General features: G+C 43.9%; 2 protein-coding genes across 2 annotated transcripts; both read right to left on the bottom strand.

The window, feature by feature from the left end:
• Positions 1 to 7,256: 7,256 nt before the first annotated feature.
• On the bottom strand, positions 7,257 to 17,679 carry LOC118499379 (putative serine protease 47). Its single transcript, XM_036020105.1, has 2 exons — positions 16,281 to 17,679; positions 7,257 to 7,574 (listed from the first exon to the last, which is right to left on the bottom strand). The coding sequence occupies exons 1-2, from the start codon at positions 16,467 to 16,469 to the stop codon at positions 7,257 to 7,259; spliced, it is 507 nt and encodes a 168-aa protein (XP_035875998.1). The 5' UTR covers positions 16,470 to 17,679.
• Positions 17,680 to 18,703: 1,024 nt separating this feature from the next.
• Positions 18,704 to 26,094, bottom strand: PRSS47 (serine protease 47). Its single transcript, XM_036020104.1, is given in 4 exon segments — positions 18,704 to 18,729; positions 18,732 to 19,012; positions 20,439 to 20,620; positions 25,972 to 26,094. Coding segments are annotated over 4 exon segments (612 nt in total).
• Positions 26,095 to 26,813: the final 719 nt, after the last annotated feature.

Genomic DNA, 26,813 nt, shown 5'->3' with positions numbered 1-26,813 from the left:
AGGATCTACTGTCTGTGGCTTTTCTCAGTTGTTAATGTAGTCACTCTGCACTCAGAAGTCAGGCTTAAGCTCCATAGCATGGGGCAGAATCCCTCCTGGGGCCAGGGTTCTTGTTTCCCCTCAGGCTGCTGTCACTCAGAGGGGAGTGGTCTTCCTGAGCAGGATGGCTGCTGCAGTATGGGGGATGACTTAGCACTGGGATCCTGGTGGCTCCTCTCTCAGTTCTTTCCCCAAAGCTTCCATCTCCAGTCTCTCCTCAAGCATCTCTAGTCCACTCTGAAACCCATTTGCTAGGGATCTACTATCTGTGGCTGTCTCTTTCAGTTGTTATTCTAGTCACTTTGCACTCAGCAATGAGGTTTAAGCTCCATAGAGCTGGGTAGAATCTCTCCTGGTGTTGGGGCTGTTGTTTCCCCTCTGGCTGCTGCTGCTCAGAGTGCAGTTGTCTGCCTGAGCAACATGGCTTTGGCTGTATGGGTTATGACCTAGCACTGGGATCCCAGAGGCTACCTTCTCAGCTCTCTTCCGGCTTCTGTCCCCAGTCTCTCCTCAGGTGTCTTCAGCCCACTCTGCTGCCACTATTACCAGAGCCCCAGGTAAGTGGATGCACACAAAATTTTTTTTCTTGGCTTTTTAAATGGGTCTTTGCATCTCCAGCCATCCTTCTCTGGCATAGAGCAACCCTGCCATTTTTTGCCACTGGTTATTATCTATGTACTTTTGGGGCACTGGTGCTGTGGCTCTGGATGGACCCCACAGTTCTCGGGGGATCCAACCAATTGCTTTATCATCCCTCCAGTGCTGTCACTTGTGGGTGCCCGGCCAGCCCTCTGAAGCCTCCACTGCAGCACTTACCAGTCAGTTACTGCTGAAGATAATTCTTCTGTCTGTCCAAGGTTATAAGGTTTTTCTCTTGCTATTGTTCAGCTGTTTGTTCCTGGTGATTTCTCCATAATTTAGTTGTAATTTCAGATTGGTCCTGGGAGGTGGTTAGTGGGGCTTCCATTTACTTCTCAGCCACCTGCCTTTCCTCTGACTTTACACTTGTATATGGTGTAAGAAGGTAGTCTAGTTTCTTTCTATCTATCTTCCTTTTGCATGCAGCTGTCCAGTTTTCCCAACACCATTTCTTAAATATACTGTCTTTACCCCATTGTGTATTCTTGCTTTCTTTTCATAGATTAATTGACTATATAGGTGTGGCTTTATTTTTGGGTTTTCTATTTTGTTGATTGATCTATATGTCTCTTTTTTTGCTAATACCATGTAGTGTGATTACTATAACCTTGTAGTATAGTTTGATATTAGGTAGATTGATACATCCAACTTTGTTCTTCTTTCACAAGCTTTCTGTGGCTTTTCAGGGTCTTTTGTAGTTCCATCTACATTTTAGAATTATTTGTTCTAGTTCTGTAAGAAGTGCCATTAGTATTTTAATAGGGATTGCACTGAATCTATAGAGTGCTTTGGGTAGTACAGACATTTAAATAATGTTAATTCTTTCTATCCATGAGCACAGGATATACTTACATTTATTTATATATTCTTTGATTTCTTTATTCAATGTCTTATAATTTTCTGAGTATGGGGCTTTTTCCTCCTTGGTTAGATTTATTCCTAGGTATTTTTCATGAAATTTTAAAAGGGTCATTTTCTTAATTTCTCTTTCTGGTAGTTTATTATTGGTGTATAAAAATTTAACCAAGAAAACCACCTGACCCCAGCCAAATAGGGGAATAGGTAGATACACTGTGCCTCCTAGAACAACCAAGAGAAGGACAACAACAAATTTAAAAACAAAAACAATCAGAACTAACAGAAAATCAAACTGTATGGAAGTCTGACAACCAAGGGGTTAAAGAAGAAACATTCATCCAGACTGGTAGGAGGGGCTGAAAAGAGAAGCTGAGTGGAGAGGACTCATGTCAAGGAGGCAGCTGGGGGAGCAGACAATTCCACATTTGTATGCAGGTAAACTGGAATGAACAACTGGGGAGTGAGACAGACTGTACAACCCAGGGTTCCAGTGTGGGGAAATAAAGCCTCAAAGCCTCCAACTGAAAGATCCCTGTGGAGGTTGAGGCAGCAGAGAAACTCCAAGCCTCACAGGACAGTTAGTTGGAGAGACCCACAGGGTCCTAGAATATACACAAACCCACTCATCCAGGAATTGACACCAGAAGGGCCCAATTTGCTTGTGGTTAGTAGAGGAGTGACTGAAAGCCAACAGAGAGCTGAACAAGCAGCATTGTGCCCTCCTGACCCCTCCCGCACATACAGTGCCACAACACAGCAACAAGGATTACCCTGCCCTGGTGAATACCTAAGGCTCTGCCCCTTACTACATAATAGGCACAGTGAGACACAAAAACTGGCCCAAATGAAAGAACAGATCAAAGATCCAGAAAATCTACAACTAAGCAATAAAGAAGTATCTAACCTATCATGATGCAAAGTTCAAAACACTGGTAATCAGGATGCTTACAGAAATGGTTGAGTATAGCCACAAAATAAAGGAAAAAGTGAAAGCTGTGAAAAGTGAAATAAAGGAAAATGTACAGGAAGCCAATAGTGACAGGAAAGAAACTGGGACTCAAATAAGCAGTTTGGACCAGAAGGAAGAAATAAACATTCAATTAGAGCATAATGAAGTAACAAGAACAAAAAAAAATGAGCAGAAGCTTAGGAATCTCCAGGACAACTTTAAATGTTCCAACATCCAAATCATAGGGGAGCCAGAAGGAGAAGAGGAAGAACAAGAAATGGAAAACTTATTTGAAGACATAATGAAGAAGAACTTCCCCAGTCTGGCAAAGGAAATAGACTTCCAGGAAGTTCAGGAAGCTCAGACAGCCCCAAACAAGTTGGACCCAAGGAAGCACATACCAAGGCACATCATAATTACATTATCCAAGATTCAAGATAAGGAGAGAATCTTAAAAACAGCAAGAGAAAAGAGAAGAGGTTCCTAAGCTTCTCATTTTTTTTTGAATTCTTGTTTCTTCCTTCTGTTCCAGTTGAATGTTTATTTCTTCCTTCTGTTCCAAATCATTTGTATGAGTCCCAGTTTCTTTCCCTTCACTGTTGGTTCCCTGTATATTTTTTCTTTATTTCACTTTGTATAGCCTTCACTTCTTCCTCCTTTTGTGACTGAACTCAACCATTTCTGTGAGCATGCTGATTACCAGTGTTTTGAACTCTGCATCTGATAAAATTGTCTGTCTCCTTGTCACTTAGTTATTTTTCTGGAATTTTTATTTGAAAGATTTTATTTATTTTTTAGAGAGAGGAGAAGGGTAGGAGAAGGAGAGGGAGAGAAACATCAGTGTGTAGTCGCTTCTCACGCATCCCCCATTGGGGACCTGGCCTGCAACCCAGGCATATGCCCTGACTGGAAATAGAACCAGAGATCCTTTGGTTTGCAGCTCATGCTCAATCTACTGAGCTACACCAGCCAGGCCTATTTTTCTGGAGTTTTGATCTGTTCTTTCATTTTGGCCATATTTCTTTGTCTCAGCATACCTGTTACATTATAAAGGGTAGAGTCTTAGATATTCTCCAGGGAGGGGCAACTCACATCACTGCATTGTGGTGCTGTATGTGGGAGAGGAGTCAGAGAGAGAACAATGTCACTTGCTTGGGTCTCGCCCCACTTTCAGTCACTTCCCCTGCTAACCACAAGCAAATTGGGTCCTTCTGGTGCTGATTCCCAGGTAGGCTGGTTTGTGTACATTCTAGGACCTGTGGGTCCCTCCAACAGACTCTCTTATGAAACTGGGAGTTTCTTCTGCCACTGCAACCCCCATAGGTCTTTAAAGCTACAGATTTTGAGGCTTTCTTTCCCCATGCTTAAACCATGGGTTGTGTGGTCTGTCTCACTTTCCAGTTGTTCTTCCTGGTTTATCCACACTCAAATGTGGGACTGCCTGCAACTCAGGCATGTGCCCTGAGCCACAACTGCACCCACTTGGTCCATCAGCTAGCACCTTGCCACATGTCCTCTCTTCTCTGGGTGCCTATGTCCACCCCATCCTGCTAACCTAGATGAATATTTATTCTTTAACTCATTGGTTGTTGGACTTTCATACAATTTGATTTTCTGGCAGTTCTGGTTATTTTTTATTTTTAAATTGGTTGTTGGCCTTCTTTTGGTTTTATGAGGAAGCAAAGCATATCTACCCATGCCTCCATTTGGCCAGAAGTTGAAAACATGAGAAAGTTAGTAACATAATATGCATTTTTTAATTTTTCAGACTCAAATATGTTTTAATATAAATAATGCTTTCTATGAAGCACTCAAAACTATTTTTCCAAATTAGAATCCAAAATATAAAGAACTTCAAATATTTCAAGCATTTACAGTCGTGAAGTATCCTACTCAAATAGAAGCCCAACCCTGACAAGATATTATCTATGTATAATGTCTGTGTAACAAATTACTCCCAAATTTACTGGCTTAAAACAACAACAAACATTTATTATCTCTGGAAGTTTTTGTGGCACAAGGACTTAGGAGCAGCTTAACTATATATTTTTGGCCCCAGGTCTCTTATGAGTTGTAGTCAAAATGCTGGTGACACCCTGACCAGTGTGACTCAGTGGGTTGCATGTTGTCCCGCAAAGCAAAAGTTCACTGATTTGATTCCTGGTAGGGGCACATGACTGGATTGTAGGCCAGGTCCCTGGTTGGGGTGTGTGAGAAGCAACCAATTGATGTTTCTCTTGCATATCAATGTTTCTCTCCCTCTCTTTCTCCCTCCCTCCCCCTCTCTCTAAAATTAATTAATTAATTGATTAATAAAGCAAGATGGTGATGGCTCTAGGGATCTGAGGGCTTGATAGGCTGAAGGACCTACATGTATATTGGCCAACTCACATGGCTGCAAGTTGCTACAGGTTGTTGGTGTGAGGCCTCAGTTTCTCACTCTGAATGCCTCTCTGCAAGGCTGCTTGAATGCCTCTGTGACATGGTGCTGCCTTCTCAAATAGCGAATGTTTTGAGAGAGAGGAGTCAGGTGAATGCTACATCACTTTTAGGACCCAGCCTCAAAAGTCACATAGGATCACTTCTATTTATTCAAGGGAAAGAAAATTAAGCTTCACATTTTGAAAGGAGGAGTATCAAATAATTTTCAGACATGTTTTAAAACCATCAGTGGTTTCAAGAAATGCAACTTATTTTAAAAATTTTATAGCCTACTTGAAGTATAATTTATAGACAGTAAGATTCACAAATCTTAAGTATACAGCTTAGTGACTTTTTACATGAATTTATTCCTGTGCAACCACCATCTAGATTAGGTAAAAATATATAACATTTTCAACTCCTCAGGAAGTTTCATTTATGAATCAGAGAATGTGTTTGAACTACATGTTCTCCCAGTAACTCACTGACATCTAGGACCCTGAGTCACCCTGCCAGAGACCCCCTAACTGAGTTTGGCACCAAGGGAGAGAATGTTCATCTTCCTCCTTCCAGAAACAGGTGAGCTCTTAAGGGCTGACACTGGTGTTTGGTGCACAGCTACACATAGTGGTACCACCTTGGTGGAGCTCCAGCCAGAGGGACAGCCAGAGACAGGACAACCAGAAATGCTCATACATGTGTGGACATTGGGAAGACACTTTCCTGAGGCCTCCCCACATTACCTTGGGAAGGGAGTTCTGGTGCAAGTTCAAGCTCAAGCTGGTGGGATCTCAGTATTAATGGGCACATAAATCCATTTGTAACCACCTGCTGGTGAGCGTCCAGGATGTTTTGGAAATGGAAAGAATTTGCACTGCACCTTTTGAATGGCATCTGGTCCATACTGGACATGCAGTAAATGGAAGCTTTCCCACTTTCTCAGGGGTTCTGAAGGCTGGGCTATGTACATTAAGGCCTGCTTGGGTCCTGATGGCTGCACAAGGACCCTGTATCAGGCAGGTTGTCAGGAAAGATGACCTAGGACATTGCTTCAAGGCTTATTGCCTAGCCACTAAGTACTGCATTAGCTTAGCTGAAAAGATGACACCCGGGTACAATTGCAGGGAGTATGTGGACACTGTGGGGCAGGTTAACGTGTGGCTTTGAACAGAAGGAACATTTTCACATGGGGTTGGGTCTCTTCATAGTGGGAGAGTGGGGGTATGGGGGCAGGTGGGGAGGGTGCTGGGAGTTAACTTCAGAAGCATAGGTCTAGGGACTGTTGGCATGAACCTCAGCTCTCAGTCTGGCATTTATCCTCCTCTGTCTGCTTCTGACTCACTCTCCTAGACTACTTCCCCAATCTGAGAGCCCACTATACCACAGGCCAGAGCCCCCTTCCTCCTGGTTTGGGTCATGGACCCTAGTCTAGCTCAGTTGCCCTGGGAACTTCCCTCCATCTCTACTGGGAGTCAGATTTTTCTCCTCCAAACCCCAGGAGAGATGCTTCTCTACTTTTGGGAAGACCCTTGTTCCACTGCACTGTGGACATCTAGAAAGATGTCTTACTTCCAGTTATGGGCTGAATTGTGTTTCCTAAAATTTATCTGCTGGAGTCCTAGCCCCCAGCACCTCAGAATGTGACTGTATTTGGAGGTAGGGTCTTTAATAGGGTGATTAAATTAAAATGAGGTCATTAGGGTGGGCTCTAATCCAATATGACTGTTGTTCTTATAGGGAAAAAGACATTAGGACAAAAACATATACAGAGGGAGAATTATATAAGGACACAGGGAAAAGAGAGCCATCTACAAGTCCAGGAGAGAGGCCTTGTGAGAAACCAACTCTGCCCTCACCTTGACTTTGAACTTCCAGCCTACACATCTGTGAGATGATAGATTCCTGTTGCTTAACAGGCTTTGGTGTTTGTTTACAGGAGCCCACACTGACTGACATGCTCCCTCTGAAGGCCAGCATGTGCCATACAACAGGAGAAGGGTCTGTGAGTAAAGACACTCTGCTCTCTCCCAAGCTCCTGTGCTGGCCCCCTCAGTGTCCCATCCTTGCCTTCCTCTTGGGACAGTGTCTTTGCCAGGCCCTATACCCTTGCCTGAGGAGCCAGATGACTGACCCCAAGGGAAAGGGTGAGTACTAACGTACAGGAGGGGAAGTGGGGTCCCAATACAGGAGGTGAATGAATCTTTTATTTGCTTTTGCTTTGTTTTTCAGGCTTGGTTGGAGGAAGGGGTGGGAGTTGAGGGACAAGAAAGCCAAGGAGAAGGAACCCCTGAGAGCTTGTGGCACTGGAGGAGGGGAAGCTTGGAGACTGGGCCCTGAGGCAGACAGCAGGTCACTGCAGGGCCTGCCCCTGGGCCCTGAGCACAGATAGCAGTGAGAGCCAGGTCAGTGTAGGCACGACTGCCATGCCAGGCCTGGAAGAGCCTGTAGCCTGTAGAGGCTGGTGTGGTAATGGGGTCTGAGGAAGAGCAGCTGTGGGATCAGGAGGAGGTGTGATCCTCTGGATCTCATTGATCCAGTCAGAGAAGTAGGTGACACTGGTGAACACACTGGGGTAGATGGGGTGCCGACAGTCCAAGCCCCAGCTGGCCAGCCCTACCAGAACCCAGGCATTGAGGATGTCACAGACGAGGGGGCTCCCAGAATCACCCTAAGTAAGAGAAAAGAGTTAGTGAGAAGACAGGGTCTGACACACCAAGTGGGCATGTGGGGCTTGTCAGTCTGCACTATTTAGGCCATACTTGTGGCCCACTGTGAAAGTCCAGACACCAGTGTCCCACTGTAGACCCCATCAAAGTTACCCTGGTGGGCACTAACATCACAGTTCAGAGACCTTCTGATTGACCCTCAGGAAGATCCTGGAATCTACATCTATCAGTATGTGGACTCCACCCTCTGCCCCTGTACCCAGGGAGGGCCCAGTGTCCCAGGACAAGGCAATGCCCAAGGCCATATGAGGACAGCTACATGTACAAGGCTCAGGAGGGCTAGCCTGTGAGAAGATCTGGCCATCAAAAGCCTCCAATAATCCCCATGTCCTGCCACACACCGAGCTACAGTAGTCTATCCCCACCTGGGTCCTCTCCATTTTATAATCACTCAGGCCTTTGGTTTGCTCTCAGGTTCTTTAGAAAATTGCCAGGTAGAAGCATGGTAGAGGCATGGTAGAGGCAGCCTGCATTGCTAGGGGAATGAGAAGGGGTCCCCAGAAAGATCCTGCGGGTAACTGAAGTCCTGAGATGATATCTGGCAAGGACCACCAAGTTGGAAGTCTCTTTACTTCATTGGCCAAATGGAGGGACTCATCCTTGGGGGGGGTACAGAAGCAGGGCCCACACCCACACATCCAACCTGCATAGGGAACACCCAAGACAGCTTCCACACTTGGGAGCACAGAGGTGAGAAGACAAGGCCCCTCCCTTGTTGTGCTTTGTAAACAAGCTAATTAATCCACCACGGTCAGATGTAATATGTGGGAAAAAGCTATGGAAGGGACAGGGTCAGGGAGGATATCTCACATGGTGATGTCATAAGACTTTCCTGAGCCAAGATTCCAAACAGGAAACAACTTACCTTTCATATTCAGGAGAAGAGGGGACTCAACAGGTGGATGGGAAGAAGAACAGTGAGGGGGCCATGCAGGGGCAGAAAGGATGTGGTCACAGGGTCTTATGGCTGGGGGTTTGGGTTTTCCCCTCACGGAAAACTGTACTCAGGGGGTGGGGGTGAAGGGTGACCTGACCTGTCTAGAATGGATCACTCTGGTGCACTGTGGGGAACGGATAGTCCTGAGCAAGAATTAAAGAGGGAAGACCAGTCAGGAAGTGGCCGCAGGAGAGAGATGAGAGATTATTGATAGGGAGTGGCCAGGGTGCTGACGAACAGTCAGACTTAGGATAATACTTTGAAGGAGGAGCCAATGGGACCTGTGGAATCTGAGCCTTCATCACCAACCAGGCAAAAAGTGCAGAGACTGAAGTGGGCAGGCTCAGCATGGAGCCCTGAGATCTCCAACATTTTGTGGTGGGTGGGAAGGGGACCAGGAGCCGAGTGTAGCAGCTGTGGAGTTTGGGGCCCAGGAAATGGGAGTGAGACCTCCTGATGTGCTGAGTGAGCAGAGGACTCAGGACAACCTAGCTCTGCAAGACCTAGCTCTGCTGGTGGGGATGTTGGCCACATGGCTTTGGTGGCATGGTGGAGACACACTTGGGTGGAGGGGTCAAAGAGACTCAGTGCTGTCAGAGCAGTCTTTTGGGAAGAGAGGCAGAGAAACTGGGCAGTAGCAGGAGGAGATTGCTGCTGCAAGTTTACACAGCAGTCATGAAAGGGAGAAACAGAGGACAAGGAGCAGGAGAGCCTCTGAGTGTCCAGTGCTCCAGGAGGGGTCAGCTGGACATGAGGCACAAGAAAGATGCAGGATGAATTGTAGGGGATGCAGGGCCTTATGGCTGGGGGTGATAATGAACAGGCACTGGTCAGACTGCTACAGTGTTCTTGGTGAAATAAGAAGCAAGCTTTCCAGCTGACAGGAAGGGTTGGGGAAGGGTGGCTTGAAGGAGAGAGAAATGTTTATGTTGTGGCTGTCAAAGAATGACCCCCCAAAATGTACATCCTCATCCCTAGAACCTGTGATTTTGTTACCTTATGTGGTAAAAGACAGTTTGCAGTTTCAAGATGAGGATCTTGAAATAGGGAGATTATCATGGGTCATCTGAGAGAGTCCAATGTAATCCCAAGGGTCCCCTGAGGAAAGGGGGAGGAAGGAGGTCAGTCAGAGAAGGTGATGTGATGACAGAAGCAGAGGCTGGAGTGATGCCTTTCGTGGATGAATGAAGGAACAAAGAGCCAAGGAATGTGAGCAGTCTCTAGAAGCCTGGAAAAGGAAGGAAACATTCTCCCCTAGAGGCTCCAAAGGAAACGGGTCCCACCCATATCTTGATTTTTGACTTTGGACATCTAGAAATATAAAATAATAAATGTCTGTTGTTTTAACCACTGTTTAAGGTTATCTGTCACAACAGCTTCAAGAAATTCATACATGGGGACAGTGAGGCTGCAACAGCATTGCCGCAGCTCTTCCTCTCAGTGGTCCCCAATTGGAGTGTCCCTGACCTTCCTGACAGTGTACATACTCCCAGCTGTTTGAAGCCAGGGGAAGGCCTGGTCCCTGGCTGGGTCAGTGGTTCTTGTTCACCCCAGGTCTCAGTGATTCACACAGATGAACTATGTGGTTGCTGAAATGACAATGGATTCTGGGCCAGTCTGGGAGATATGGCGAAAGCTCCAACAGCCTTCTGGCTCCAGGGGAGCTCTCAGAAGGCCAAGGAAACATCAGCACTCACATACCCCATGCAAAGTGAGCTGTGGTTTGCACCAGCATAGAGACAGAGCAAACTGTGTGTATGTATGTGTACACATGGGGGAAGGACAGTGAATTCTACTTTCAGTGAGAGGATGGGTGTAACACAGAATGAGAAGAATGAGTACAACTCTGATGGAAGGAGGCAGACTATGGAGAACAGAGCGCACTTGTTCGCCACCTACTAAATGCCAGGCACTGTGATAAATTTCCTATGGGAACTTAATGAAGAGGAGGCTGTTAGCAACCTCAGTTCATGGGTGAGGAAACAGCCAGTCACAGTGCCAGAAAACAACAAATTGAAGACTGGAACCAGATTTGTCCTGCCCCACAGTCTGAGCTGCAAGTCACCCTGTGGCCCCAACTGTCCTAACAAGTGCTGTTTCTGGGTGCCCCATGTAAGGGGAGGGACACTTCGGGGGGAGAAAGGAGCCCCATGATGGAGGATGGGGTCTGGAGCAGGCCAAGATGAATCCAGAAGATGAATTCAGAGGAGATCCCAAGTACAGGCTGTGGTGACAGAAAGGCTAAGGGAGGAGGGAGGACTACCAGGTGTCCAGCCCATTTGTTTCCTCAGCCTGGGAGAAACTAGAGGGGGTGTGGGGTCAATAGGGCATACAAAGTATGCTGGGCTGCACTCCACAGGCATGGCTTTTGCAGGGGAAGGCAGGTAAAGGCCAAGCCTGGAAGGGAAGTCTAGCACGGCAACCATACAAGGATTCAGGGGCTGAGCCCTTTGCTCTGCCTCTGGGTGCATCTAACTCTGTGAGGAGGATGGGCCATTTCAGACAGGCAGCAGGTCCATGCTATAATTATGGACTGGGAACCAAGGAACCTGAGTCTACCTTCTACCAGGAGAGCAGGTGGCCAAGCTTCCACCCTCTGGCTCAGCAGTCCACTGGAAAATAAGGGAAACAGCTGGCCATGAGGCCTTCTCATGGGTCAGATGCATCCCATCCCTCCAGTTTGCCTTTCCTGGGGCTGCCATAATCTATCACCACAAATTGGGTGGTTTACAAAAATAACATAAATTTATTTTCTCACAGTTCTAGAGGCCAGAAGTCTAAAGTCTGTCTCTGTGTCTTTCCCTCTTCTTTTAAGAACACTGGTCATTGGATTCAGAGCCTCCTCTAAATTCAGAATGGTCTTATCTCGAGATTCTTAAGTAATCATGACCGCAAAGCCCCTATTTCCAAATAAGGTCACATTCTGAGGTTCCAAGTGGACATGAATTTAGGAAACACTATTTAACTCACCGCACCATCCATTCAACAGTCTCATGAAGGAAGCCACAGAATGCCACACTGTGAAGGAGGATATAGGCTGAGAAGGTGAAGAGGTTATCTGAGGTCACAGATTAGATACTCATGGTAGAGCACTGTGCCTGACCCCAGAGCCCAAACACTCTACCTCCCATCCATGGTACCATCTATGCAAAAGCTCAGAGCACGGAGGCCAGCTCAGGAGGTTGGGCCCTGGGGATGCTGTGGAGGCATGTTTGGGCTTGGAGTGAGAACACAGGGTCAGGCTGTGCTGCCTTAATTTAGGCTAGCCACTTTTCCTCTCTGGGCCTGTTTGCACACATATAAAATGGGACAATATGAAGAATGAAGACAGATATTCACTATCCATATGTCCAACAGTGGACTTATGTCCAGAATATACAAATATACCAACAACTCCTAAAAGAAAAAGACAACCCAACAGAAAAATGGGAGGGGAGAAAACTTGAAGGGAAACTTTACAGAAGAAGTTATCTGATGATGATAAATATATGAAAACATACTTAATTAGCCACCAGGAAAATGCAAATTAAAACCAAAATAAAATATTATTACATACCAACCAAAATAAGAAAACATGGAAAGTGACAGGTGAAGATATAAACTCATCCATTGCTGGAGGAAGTGGAACTGGTACCACCACTTTGGACATGTTTGGTGACATCAGCCAAAGCTGAACATTCACATACATGTGACTCCAACAATTCTACTCATGGACTCCTACAAAATGTATGAAACACTTGGAAATGAAATGAAATGAAAAGCCTGGAAAATACTAAAATACCCATCAAGAGCAGAACTGACCATAGAATACAATTTGCATGAGAAAGTCCTATAGAGCAGTGAAAATGTGCCAGCTATAACCACATGTGATGTTTGAATGATCTAACAAATATAATGTTAAAACACAAAAGATGGCTGGCTCTTTCAGTCAAGATGGTGGCCTAGGTAAACACAGCTCTCCTCCTTGCACAACCACATCAGTATTACAACTAAAATAAAGAACAAACATTACTCAGAACTGTCATAAAACAAGTTGAATGGAAGTCTGACAACTACAGAATTAAAGAAACCATATCCATCCAGACTGGTAGGAGGGCCAGAGATGTGGAACTGGCTGGTCTCACATCCATATGTGGTGGATAAAAATTCGGGAGGGATAATGTCTGGAGTGAGGAGTCCCAGCCCCACACCAGATCCCCCAATCAGGGTTTCCAGTGCCAGGAAGATAAGTCCCTATAACTTCTGGATGCAAAAACCAGTGGGGATTGAGTCAGTGGAAGAAAGTTATGGAGTTTCAAGCATTTCCTCTTAAAGAACCCACACATGGACTTACTCACACTCACTCCCTCTGGCCTCCAGCACTGGGGTCAGCAGTTTGAAAGACACCAGTGGCATACACTTCAGTTCCTCACTGGAGCATCAAAATTGGAGCTGGGGGATAGCATTCTCCCAGACAAAAAGGAGGGCAGAAGTCATGTCTGTTTTCTGAGCTCTCACTTCACAGATCCACAGAGCTGGCATGTGGGTGCCATATCTGAAATTTTATCAACCTGGCTAATATTGTTTGCCCCACACTGGAGATCCCCTGAGACTCCATCCAATTCAAGTTACAGACACACCCAAACTCTTAACCATGACTTTTCCATATGAATGGCTGTGTTGGCTCAAGCTTCACAACTTTGTAAATTCTATCAAAAAGGCAGTAGCTGGCTTTGTAAGCCCCCAGCTACTGTTCTTTTTCCAAGTGTCCCCAGACCCAACACTAGCAGCAGCCAGCCTAGATTCACAACTTGGCTTCACCTTGCCTAGGAATCTCCAAGCCCAGCACAAGGAGCAGCCATCTCAGATTGCTTTATAGCTCATGCTAGGTAGCTCCAAGCAGAACACAGGTGGAGTCTGACCTTGGCCTGCATCACCCAGAAAACCCCAGAGCCCACACACCCAGAGGACAGCTACAGACCATGTCAGAGCATCATCACCATGCCTCTGCACACCTGATCCTCCACAGAGGATGGAGATTGGTGGTCAGTGGTCACAGCCAGTTCTTGAAGCTGACTGGCCTGGGTAAATCCATGTCATCAACATGCCAACAGCACTTAAGGCTCAACTACAAAAGGAAGGTGTACTCAGCCCAAATGAAGGGCACACCTGGAGTACTCAGCTTGGATAATAGGGGAGGCTGTGTCACTGGACCCTACAGGACACCTACTACATTAGGCCATGTTACCAAGACAGGGAGTCATAGAAGCTCTACTTAATACATAGAAACAAACAAGGGAGGCTGCCAAAATGAGGAGACAAAGAAACATGACCCAAATGAAAGAACAGATCAAAATTCCAGAAAAAGAACTAAACAAAATGGAGATAAGCAATCTATCAAACAATGTGTAGAGTTCAAAACACTTGTTATAAGGATGCTTAAGGAACTTAGTGAGGACCTCAATAGCATAAAAAAGATACAGTCATAAATGAAGAATACACTAAGTGAAATAAAGAACAATTTATAAGAAAACAACAGTAGAGCAAATGAAGCAGATAATCAAATCAGTGATATGGAATATAAGGAAACAAAGAACCACAAGAAGAAAAAAGAATTAAAAAAATGAGGATAGTATAAGCAGCCTCTGGGACAAATTCAAAAGGCCCAATGTTCGCATCACAGGGATGCCAGAAGGAGAAAAGAAAGAGCAAGAAATTGGAAATCTATCTGAAAAAAATAATGAAAGATAACTCCCTTAATTTAGTGAAGAAAATAGACATGCAAGTCCAGGAAGCTCAGAGTCCCAAACGAGATAGAAGCAAAGAGACCTACACCAAGACACATCATAATTAAAATGCCAAAGGTTAAAGATAAAGAGAGAGCCCTGGCTGGCATAGCTCAGTGGATTGAGCGCGGGCTGGGAACCAAAGTGTCCCAGGTTCGATTCCCAGCCAGGGTACATTCCTGGGTTGCAGGCCATAACCCCCAGCAACCGCACATTGATGTTTCTCTCTCTCTCTCTCTCTCTCTCCCTCCCTCTCTCCCTTCTCTCTCTAAAAATAAATACATAAAATCTTTAAAAAAAAAAGATGTTGGGTTTTTTATAAAAAAAAAAAAAGATAAAGAGAGGATCTTACAAGCAGCAAAAGTAAAGCAGTTAGTTACCTACAGGGAGTTCCCATAAGATTGTCAGCTGATTTCTCAAAAGAAACTTTTCAGGTTTGGAGGGTTTGGCAGGGAATATTCAAAGTCATGGAAAGCAAGGACCTACTGCCAAGATTGCTATACCCAGCAAAGCTATCATTTAGAATTGAAGGGCAGATAAAGAGCTTCCCAGACAAGAAAAACTCAAGGAGTTCATCATCACCACACCATTATTATTATATGAAGTGTTAAAAGGATTTATTTGAGGAAAATTAGATCAATACTAGGAACAAAAAATGGCAACAAATACATATCTATTAACAATTGGATCTAAAAAACAAGCTAAGCAAACAAGAAGAACAAAGAGAATCATGGATATAGAGGGCATTTTGATGTTTGTCAGATGGGAGGGGTGTGTGGGGGAATGGGTGAAGAAGTGAGGGAATTAAGAAATAGAAATATGGCCCTGGCTCGTGTGGCTCAGTGGACTGAATGCCAGACTGGGAAGCAAAGGGTCGCTGGTTTGATTCCCAGCCAAGGCACATGTCTGGGTTGTGGGCCAGGACCCCAGTAGGGGGTGCACAAGAGGCAACTACACATTGATGTTTCTCTCCCTCTCTTTCTCCCTCCCTTCCCCCTCTCTAAAAATAAATAAATAAAATCTTAAAGAAAAAAGTAGAAATAGGTATATAGAAGAGTTATGGGGATAAGTACAGTATAGGAGATGGAATAGCTAAAGAACCTATGTATAACCCATGGACATGAACAATGGTGTGGGGATTGCCTGAGGAAGTGGGGGTGCTGGGTGGAGCAGGGCAAAGGAGGAAAAAATAGAACAACTATTGAACAACTATTGAATAGCATAATCAATTTTAAAAAGTCACAAACAATGGCCAACTGGAAATAAATTTCACTTGTAGAAAATTCATAATCTAATCTGAGGTGTTAAAACTGAAGATAGTGGTTCCCTGCAGTGTTAGTGAGAGTAAGGGGCATTAGTGGGGAATCTGTGGAGTTGGTCACATGTGTCAGTATGTGAACATTCATTAAACTATGTACTCAGTAATTATATACTCAATTATATATTCTTTTGAATGTATATCATACTTCAATCAGAAGTTTAAAATATACCCTGACTGGTGTGGCTCAGTGGGTTGAGTGCCAGCTTGCGAACCAAAGGGTCATCACTTCAATTCCCAGTCAGGACACATGCCTGGGTTGCAGGCCAGCTCCTCAGTTGAGGGCATGTGAGAGGCAACTGCACACTGATGTTTTCCTCCCTCTCTCTCTCCCTCCCTTCTCCTCTCTCTAAAAATAAATAAATAAAATATTTTTTTAAAAATTTAAAATATGCCTAAAATAGATGCTGTTTGTGGGTCCTTCCAGCAGACACAGTCATGGGATGGGCTTAGGAAGGGACTGGCCTGGGGAACACTGCTAAGAGGTGGAGCCCAGGGAAAACATGCAAAGGGAAGGAACAGGGAGTCCTAGGGGTCTCATAAAGGGAGTAGAGGCAACACAGGCTCCCCTTGGGGAAACTGAGGCCCTGAGCTCAGGCAAGGGAAGAACAGTAATGGCCTCACTCACTTGGCAGATGGCCTTTCCAGTCAAGAAGTCCCCGGAACACAGCATCTCCTCATGCACAGGGTAGGTCTTGCCTTTACCAAGTCTTTGCTCATATAACATATTACAGAACTTGTTCTCAATAAGATTCACCTTTCCTTCTTGGAGATGGAAGGGTGGGAGCAGATGCTCTGCAAGGAGAAGGAGATCCATGAAGGGTGCTGTAGCCTAACTGAGGAGGCCAGGTTACTCTGAGCCCCACTCTCTCTTATTGTTCACCACTGCCCCCTACACATGGACTTTTCTCAGCACAGTTGGGCTTTCAACATTGCTTCAGCTTTCTACCACCCCTAATTAGCTCCTCCTCTGTTTCTCAAACATTTTCAAACTCCTCCTATTCTCCACCTCTCTCATAACATTAGATTATATGTCTTCTATTTCACAAAGAAAAAAGGTCAATCCCACGGACACATGCCATTCACTGGGGCTTAGCGACCATTCATCAACCCATCTACACTTTTCATAACCATTCTATCGATTCTCCATTTGTCTATCATTAACTTTCCTACCCTTCCATCTATTAATTCCTCCATCCATCTACCCATCTTTCCTCATACCCCTACTTATCCACTCATCCTTCCCTCCATTTTTCCATCACCACCTTTTCATCCATCCCTCTATTATTCTCCTGCCCATTTCCATCTCCATCTATCAATATACCTACTCTATTTATCTGCTTGTCATCTAACCACACACTTATCCATCTTTTTTCCTTCTACTCACCCATCCTCTCACCTATACTTCCAATCCTTTCATCCAGCCACTAACCTATTTATCTATCTTTGTAGTCATCTTTTAGGCACTAATTATACAGGGGAATGTTTTCATTGGAGGAGATAGGGTAAGTAATGTAAATACAATTATTTTACATCTAATAAGTAGTGTGAAGGAAATAAAATAGGAAGATGTGGAATTGTCTATTGTAGCTCACACAATCAAGTAAATCTCCTCAGAGGAGGAGCTGAGTTGTAAATGTGATGTAGAAATGAGTCATGCAAAGATTATCAGCAGAGATGAGAGTCAAGGATCAGACACTGAAGTGAGGATGACCTTGGCATATTCAAGGCAGGAAAGAGACCTGGTGACTGGGGTGGCATGCATGAGGGATTCAGTAGGGGATAAAACAGAGAGAGATTGGGGCCAACATCATACAGGGGCTGATAGCTAAGATATAGAGTTTGGACTGTTTTCTAAGCACAAATGATAATGCATTTAGGGTGCTGAGTGGGGAAGTGGCATGACTCCTTTTAACACAAACAGACAGCTGTGTGGAAACTAAAGCAGAGAACACAGGGTGGGAGCTGGGAGACCGCTCTGGAGGTCCAGGCCAGAAATGATGTTCTATTGAGCCAGGATGACAGAGGTGAAGTATCTACCATGTGCCAGGCCCTGTGGCACAGATTGTGATATTAAAATGAGTAAGATGCTGTCCCTGCCTTCAAGGAAGAACCAGCTTCTATGTGTTTGCATGTATGTATGTATGTATGTATATGTGTGTGACAGAGAGAGAGAGAAGGAGAGAGAGAGAGAGAGAGAGAGAGAGAGAGAGAAAATAAATATGTTGGTGCCCTGGTTATCTTATGACTAGGAGGAGTTCCTGAAACTTAGTAGGCAAGGGCCAGGGATTCTGGCATTTCCCACCCAATGAAGACATGGTCTATTCAAAATGCCTGTACCACTGCTATTGAGAAACACCATACCAAACTATTAGCTTATGAATAATTACAAATATATGTTATTTCTTCCCTGCATACCATGAGTATTTCCCAAAACCATTAATACTCCCTTCTTTAATAAACACTCCTGTACTTAAGTCTTCACCTACATTTTTTCCTTCAACCTAAAAAATAACAAATGTTTTTCTGTGTTACTCAGTTCATCTAAAGAGCCCATAAAGTAGGCAATTTACCAAAATGAGGTTCTAACTTGATCATTTAGGCTCAGAGGTCAAAAGCCATAAATACGTGGGTTTTTTTTTTTTTTTCATTTTTCCCAAGCACCTTCTCTAGCAATAGGAAATCAGGGTGTTTGGCAGTGGCCTGGAATAGACCAGGCCCCAAGCATGACATGTAAGTAGAATCAAGTCATCTCAGATCCATGGATGATTAAAACCTTGGAACCATGAAGACTCTAAGACTCCAGATTCTTGATTTCAAAAGTGAAAGTCCCAGACTTTCACAGTCTTCATCTTAGGGAACTCTGATGCTTTAGAATCAAACACTTTTCAGAACTAGGACTAGAACTGTTCAGTCCTCTGAAAATAAGGCATAAATGGCCAAAGACCAGTGGTCTCTTTGCATGGGGACCTTGCAATCTGAATTATTCCTCCCTCCTTCCTGCCCCTCTCCCCACCCCTGCACTGCTCCTCTCATTCTCCCTCCCTATTCTCACCCACCCACCTCTCCCACACCCCCTCACTGTCCTCGCTGAGCATCCCCCAACCAGTTATCCAGCAGGACAAGTGACTGGGCAGCTGCACTCCAGGGTTTGGGAGACAGGCTGGACTAATGTAGGAGGTGAAGTTCACAGGCAGGTGCAGCTGCAACATGGCTATGTCGCTTCCAAAGGGGTGGAACTTCTCAAAGTCTGGGTGCATAATAATCCGGTTCACGGCCATCTTTTGGGTGTGCTGGGTGTGCTGGTACAGCTGGGTGGTTCCCAACAGAATCTGGTAGTCCTCCGGGAAATGGGATTTGCTGGAGGAGGAAGGGGCCACTGTCAGCATCATCTCTGAGTGTTTGGGCCAGCTCTTTCTCCCTGCATCCTTGTCTAACTGTCCACACCCTTGTGGGCTCCATGTTCCTCATGATGCAGACAGCTTTTGTCTTCCCTTTCTAACTATCAGGGAAGGTAGGCTGAATGATGGTCTACTCACAACCTCAGGACACATGGCTTCCCAATCACACCCTAGAACTGAAGGAACAGAGATACCTAATGCTAGAGGGGCCTTTGGTGGGGTCATCACATCAGGGCCTCTGGATTGTACACAAGAGGAGGTGTACAACCCTAGCTTTAACTGGACCTTTCCCAAGGCTCCCCATGACCTACCTCCTGGTTCCAACACTTTTTCTGCCCCTCCTTTCTTCAAACACCTTCTTGCCCAAGGGCTGCTTGTTCACTTGGTTATAAGCATTCACAAAAGATGGGTTAAATGAGCAAATGAGTGCAGGAAACAAAACCTCACCTTGATCTCTGAACATGTGTGATAAAACTTCCCATCTTCCCGACTTTGTTTGCATGGCTCATTCATCTGGAGCCATTCCCCATACTCCCCAGGCCCAAAACTCTTCTCCTTGGGCAAGCCCCTTCTGCTCCATACCAACTGTAGCACAGCCTGTCTCCTGACCTCCCTCCCTCCCTCTCCTGTGGGGTTGGCCCTTCTCACCCCATGTTGGACTTTCTTTCTTGACAGAATGGAAGCACAACAAGGGTCTTGCCACTCCCTATGCCACAGAGGGGTTCACATGAAGTGTGGCACAGAGAAGGTGCCAATAGGACTCTGGACTTTCAAAGCCAGTTGCTACATGAACCCCAACACCCTGACCAAGGCTGTGATGTCTCTTTTTACTTGGGCTCATTCCTTGTCTGTTCAGAAGTTGGACACTGAGCCAGCCCTAGAGGGGATGAAGGAGTTAAGACTCCTAAGTGGCCATGTCACTCTCTAAGGTCACTCACACAGCCTTGCATCATGGCTTCTCCCAAGCATGCAGCTTTGCTGAAGTGAGAAGAATTGCTCAGTTTCTGCCTGTCATTGCAGCCCCAGGTCCCCACCTAGATTCTGACACTCAGGAATATGAGGACACTAAGGAGAAGCTGTGGTTTGAGGTGGCAAATAGCCAGTGCATGGCAGCTTGAGTGGACACTACCAATATCCTGGGGGACCAGCACAGAGGCTAGTAATGAAGGATGAGGATAACCTGGGCAGGAGAGTGGGGAAAAACATTCCAGGCTGAGGGGATGCAGGCTGAAGGAAAGAATGACATGTGTTTGAAGGCCACCAGCTGCTTCAGAGCAAAGCCCAGAGGAGCTGACATGGTACACTCATCATGCCTTTTTTCCTCTTTCCCTGCATCTTCCTTCCCTACCAGCCCATCTGTTGGAGCCCCAGGGAGGGGGACTCACTTGAGAAAGCAGTGGGCAGTGGAAACCAGCCAGAAGGAGTCGATGAGGACAGCTCCGCAGATGTGCAGGTTTCGGTAGAGCAGGCTGGCCTGCCATGGCCACTGGCCAGCCACCACATCCTGGCCACCATAGATCTTCCCCATCACCTTGGGCTTCCCACACACTGTGGAGACAACCCCTGGCTTATGTTAGAGACAACAGTTGTATCCCAAATGCCAGTACCAGGGAGGCCCTTCTCCACCTCACAGATTGGGAAAGGAAGGTCAAAGGTCAAGTGGCTTGGCCAAAATTACAGGACTACTTGGACTTTGCCTTCACTGACTGCTGCCAAAGACTGGACTGCAGAGCACAGTCAAGAAAGTCCCGTAGGGTGGGGCTAGAGGAAACAAGGGTGGCCACAGTAGCTCACAACAGTATCTCCTGGAAGACAGACATCCCTGAGTGGGTCTTCCAAGGACTGCGAACATCAAAGGAATTATTTTCCTTAATAGCACATGCTACGCCTACTTTGAAGATCAAAGAACTAAAGGCCTCAAAGAGTAACAATGTGCCTTGCTTAAGATTGTGGCTTCTAAGTGTCTGCCCCACCACCTCACCCCAGTATCTGAGGCAGACACGTTCACAGGTAGGAGTCTGGTGCTATGTGACTTGGGGAAATTTGCTCCCCATATTTGACTCGAGATTCTACATTTCTAAAAGAAGAAGAGTGGCACCAGTGGAGCTCCTAAATTTATAAAGCAAATACTGGGGGACATAAAGTAAGAGATTGCCAGTAATATCGTAATTCCAGGGGAATTTAATACCCATTGATACCAATGGATACATTATCCAGACAGAAAATCAATGAGGAGACAGCAGCTTTAAATGACACATTAGATCATATGCCTTTAATTGATATTTTTGGACCATTTCAGTACAAAGCAGCAGAATATACATTCTTTTCAAGCACACATGTAATATTTTATAGGTAGACCACAAAAGGAGTATGAATGAATTTAAGAAGATTTAAATTATATCAAGCATCTTCTCCAACCACAAGGATATAAAACTACAAAGTAATTACAAGAAGAAAATTGAAAAACAAACACATGGAAGCTAAATAACATGTTACTAAACAGTGTATGGGTTGACAATGAGATCAAGGAAGAAATTGAAAGATAACTTGACACAAAAGAAAATGAAAACACAATGACCCAAAATATATGGGACACAGCAAAAGCAGTTGTAAGAAGGAAATTCATAGCAATATGGGTCTACCTCAAGAAACAAGAAAAAAGTCAAATAAACAATCTAACTTTACACCTAAAGAAACTAGAATAAGGACAACAAACAAAGTTCAACATGAGTAGAAGGAAGAAAATAGTAACAGTCAGGGCATAAATAAATAAAAGACTTTAAAAAATTACAAAACATCAATGAAACTAAGAACTGGTTCTCTGAAAAGACAACCAAAATCAACAAAACTTTAAACCAGATTCATAAGAAAAAAAAGAAAAAAAAAGAGAGGACCAAAATAAATAAAATCAGAAATGAAAAAGAAGTGACAAATGACACCACAGAAATACAAAGGATTTTAAGAACATACTATAAACAATTACAGGCCAACACTTTGGACAATCCAGAAGAAATGGATAAATTCCTAGCAACCTACAGTCTTCCAAGATTGAATCAAGAAGAAACAGATACCTGAAGAGATTAATCAAAATAATAATTAAAAACTACAAACAAACAAAAGTCTCAACCAGATAGCTTCACTGGTAAATTTTACCAAACATTCAAAGGAGAATTAACACCTATCTTCCTCAAAAAATTATAAAATTTCAAGGGGCAAGAAAGCTCCCAAGCTCATTTTACAAGGCCAGAATTACCTTGAGTCCAAAACCAAATACATTACAAAAAGAGAAAATTGTAATCTAATATTCCTGATAAACACAGATTCAAAAATTCTCAACAAAATATTAGTAAACTGGATTCAGCAATAAATCAAAAAGATCATATAGCATTACCAAGTAAGATTTATTCCTGGGTTAACCATATGCAAATAAACTAATGTGATATAATGCATAAACAAAATGAAAGATAAAAATGATATGATCAGATCAATAGTTTCAGAAAAGGCATTTGACAAAACCCAGCATCCACTTATGTTAGAAAAAGTTAGAATAGCAGAAACATACCACAATATAGAAAAGGCCATATGTGACAAACACACAGCTAACATCATAGTCAACAGTGAAAACAAAAAGAATTTTCCTAAAGATCAGAAACAAAACAAGGATGTCCTCTTTCACCACTTTTATTCAACATAAAACTGGAAGTTCAAGCAACAGCCATCAAACAAGAAAAAGAACTAACGGACATCCAAATTGGAAAGGAAGAAGTAAAACAGTTTTCATTTGCAGGTGAGGTAATACTATGTTGAGAGAACCCTAAGTATTCCACCAAAATTATTAAAACTGATAAGTGAATTCAATAAAGTAGCAGCATACAAAATTAAAATTCAAAAATTGGTTGCATTTTTTAAAAGTATATTTTATTGATTATGATATTATAGTTGTCCCATTCTCCCCCCTTTATTCCCCTCCACCCTGAATACCATCTCCCACCCCCTCCCTGAAATTAGTTCATATCCATGGGCCTTACATATAAGTTCTTTGGCTTCTACATTTCCTTTACAATGTATCCTCCCCCATCTATGTTGTACCTACTATTTATACTTATTATTCCCTGTACCTTTTTCCCCAATTCCCCCCTTCCTTTCCCATTGATAACCCTCCAAGTGATCTCAATTTATGTGATTCTGTTCCTGTTCTAGTTGTTTGCTTAGTTGTTGTTTTTTTAGGTTTGGTTGTTGACAGTTTTGAGTTTGTTGTCATTTTACTATTCATAGTTTTGATATTCTTCCTTTTTTTTGTATAAGTCCCTTTAACATTTCATATACTAAGGGCTTGGTGATGATGAACTTCTCTAATTTGACCTTACCTGGGAAGCACTTTATTTACCCTTTCATTCTAAATGATAGCTTTACTGGATAGTATAATCTTCGGTGTAGGTCCTTGCCTTTCATGACTTTGAATACTTATTTCAAACTTCTTCTTGGCTGTAAGGTATCTTTTGAGAATTCAACTTCTAGTTTTATGGGAGTTACTTTCTTTGTAGGTAACTGTCTCCTTTTCTCTTGCTGTTTTTAAGATTCTCTCCTTATCTTGAATCTTGGATAATGTAATTATGATGTGCCTTGGTATGTGCTTCCTTGGGTCCAACTTGTTTGGGGCTGTCTGAGCTTCCTGAACTTCCTGGAAGTCTATTTCCTTTGCCAGACTGGGGAAGTTCTTCTTCATTATGTCTTCAAATAAGTTTTCCATTTCTTGTTCTTCCTCTTCTCCTTCTGGCTCCCCTATGATTTGGATGTTGGAACATTTAAAGTTGTCCTGGAGATTCCTAAGCTTCTGCTCATTTTTTTTTGTTCTTGTTACTTCATTATGCTCTAATTGAATGTTTATTTCTTCCTTCTGGTCCAAACTGCTTATTTGAGTCCCAGTTTCTTTCCTGTCACTATTGGCTTCCTGTACATTTTCCTTTATTTCACTTTTCACAGCTTTCACTTTTTCCTTTATTTTGTGGCTATACTCAACCATTTCTGTAAGCATCCTGATTACCAGTGTTTTGAACTTTGCATCATGATAGGTTAGATACTTCTTTATTGCTTAGTTGTAGATTTTCTGGATCTTTGATCTGTTCTTTCATTTGGGCCAGTTTTTGTGTCTCACTGTGCCTATTATGTAGTAAGGGGCAGAGCCTTAGGTATTCACCAGGGCAGGGTAATCCTTGTTGCTGTGTTGTGGCACTGTATGTGCGGGAGGGGTCAGGAGGGCACAATGCTGCTTGTTCAGCTCTCTGTTGGCTTTCAGTCACTCCTCTACTAACCACAAGCAAATTGGGCCCTTCTGGTGTCAATTCCTGGATGAGTGGGTTTGTGTATATTCTAGGACCCTGTGGGTCTCTCCAACTAACTGTCCTGTGAGGCTTGGAGTTTCTCTGCTGCCTCAACCTCCACAGGGATCTTTCAGTTGGAGGCTTTGAGGCTTTATTTCCCCACACTGGAACCCTGGGTTGTACAGTCTGTCTCACTCCCCAGTTGTTCATTCCAGTTTACCTGCATACAAATGTGGAATTGTCTGCTCCCCCAGCTGCCTCCTTGACATGAGTCCTCTCCACTCAGCTTCTCTTTTCAGCCCCTCCTACCAGTCTGGATGAATGTTTCTTCTTTAACCCCTTGGTTGTCAGACTTCCATACAGTTTGATTTTCTGTTAGTTCTGATTGTTTTTGTTTTTTAAATTTGTTGTTGTCCTTCTCTTGGTTGTTCTAGGAGGCACAGTGTATCTACCTATTCCCCTATTTGGCTGGGGTCAGGTGGTTTTCTTGGTTAAATTTTTATACACCAATAATAAACTACCAGAAAGAGAAATTAAGAAAATGACCCTTTTAAAATTTCATGAAAAATACCTAGGAATAAATCTAACCAAGGAGGAAAAAGCCCCATACTCAGAAAATTATAAGACATTGAATAAAGAAATCAAAGAATATATAAATAAATGTAAGTATATCCTGTGCTCATGGATAGAAAGAATTAACATTATTTAAATGTCTGTACTACCCAAAGCACTCTATAGATTCAGTGCAATCCCTATTAAAATACTAATGGCACTTCTTACAGAACTAGAACAAATAATTCTAAAATGTAGATGGAACTACAAAAGACCCTGAAAAGCCACAGAAAGCTTGTGAAAGAAGAACAAAGTTGGATGTATCAATCTACCTAATATCAAACTATACTACAAGGTTATAGTAATCACACTACATGGTATTAGCAAAAAAAGAGACATATAGATCAATCAACAAAATAGAAAACCCAAAAATAAAGCCACACCTATATAGTCAATTAATCTATGAAAAGAAAGCAAGAATACACAATGGGGTAAAGACAGTATATTTAAGAAATGGTGTTGGGAAAACTGGACAGCTGCATGCAAAAGGAAGATAGATAGAAAGAAACTAGACTACCTTCTTACACCATATACAAGTGTAAAGTCAGAGGAAAGGCAAGGTGGCTGAGAAGTAAATGGAAGCCCCACTAACCACCTCCCAGGACCAATCTGAAATTACAACTAAATTATGGAGAAATCACCAGGAACAAACAGCTGAACAATAGCAAGAGAAAAACCTTATAACCTTGGACAGACAGAAGAATTATCTTCAGCAGTAACTGACTGGTAAGTGCTGCAGTGGAGGCTTCAGAGGGCTGGCCGGGCACCCACAAGTGACAGCACTGGAGGGATGATAAAGCAATTGGTTGGATCCCCCGAGAACTGTGGGGTCCATCCAGAGCCACAGCACCAGTGCCCCAAAAGTACATAGATAATAACCAGTGGCAAAAAATGGCAGGGTTGCTCTATGCCAGAGAAGGATGGCTGGAGATGCAAAGACCCATTTAAAAAGCCAAGAAAAAAAATTTTGTGTGCATCCACTTACCTGGGGCTCTGGTAATAGTGGCAGCAGAGTGGGCTGAAGACACCTGAGGAGAGACTGGGGACAGAAGCCGGAAGAGAGCTGAGAAGGTAGCCTCTGGGATCCCAGTGCTAGGTCATAACCCATACAGCCAAAGCCATGTTGCTCAGGCAGACAACTGCACTCTGAGCAGCAGCAGCCAGAGGGGAAACAACAGCCCCAACACCAGGAGAGATTCTACCCAGCTCTATGGAGCTTAAACCTCATTGCTGAGTGCAAAGTGACTAGAATAACAACTGAAAGAGACAGCCACAGATAGTAGATCCCTAGCAAATGGGTTTCAGAGTGGACTAGAGATGCTTGAGGAGAGACTGGAGATGGAAGCTTTGGGGAAAGAACTGAGAGAGGAGCCACCAGGATCCCAGTGCTAAGTCATCCCCCATACTGCAGCAGCCATCCTGCTCAGGAAGACCACTCCCCTCTGAGTGACAGCAGCCTGAGGGGAAACAAGAACCCTGGCCCCAGGAGGGATTCTGCCCCATGCTATGGAGCTTAAGCCTGACTTCTGAGTGCAGAGTGACTACATTAACAACTGAGAAAAAGCCACAGACAGTAGATCCTTGGAAGTCTGGGAGCAGGCTGCCTAAGGTCAGATGGGGTCAACATCTCACATCAAAAGGACGCGGATTCAGAAAGGAAAAACAGTGGAAAATACTAGAGGCTACTGAGATGAAATCCATTGTGGTTTTCTCCACAATTAGTGATATTTTCTTGCCTGCATAGCTTTTTAACAATTTCTTGTCCAACAAGTCTGTGCATATTAAGTTACTAGATTTTACATTATAGTTTATTTCTCTCCTTTCTTT

Source organism: Phyllostomus discolor, chromosome 3, assembly GCF_004126475.2.
Source record: "Phyllostomus discolor isolate MPI-MPIP mPhyDis1 chromosome 3, mPhyDis1.pri.v3, whole genome shotgun sequence".
Classification (NCBI taxonomy): Eukaryota; Metazoa; Chordata; class Mammalia; order Chiroptera; family Phyllostomidae; genus Phyllostomus; species Phyllostomus discolor.
The sequence above is the reverse complement of the archived record's forward strand: the minus strand, read 5'-3'. Positions and strand labels throughout refer to the sequence as shown.

Bases quoted from the DNA above. Each gene is read 5' to 3' on its own strand.
- LOC118499379 (XM_036020105.1), bottom strand. From the start codon at position 16,469: ATGGATCTCCTTCTCCTTGCAGAGCATCTGCTCCCACCCTTCCATCTC. The intron at 7,575-16,280 runs GTGAGTGAGGCC...TCTCTTACTTAG, and splicing joins CTGGAAAGGCCATCTGCCAA to GGTGATTCTGGGAGCCCCCT.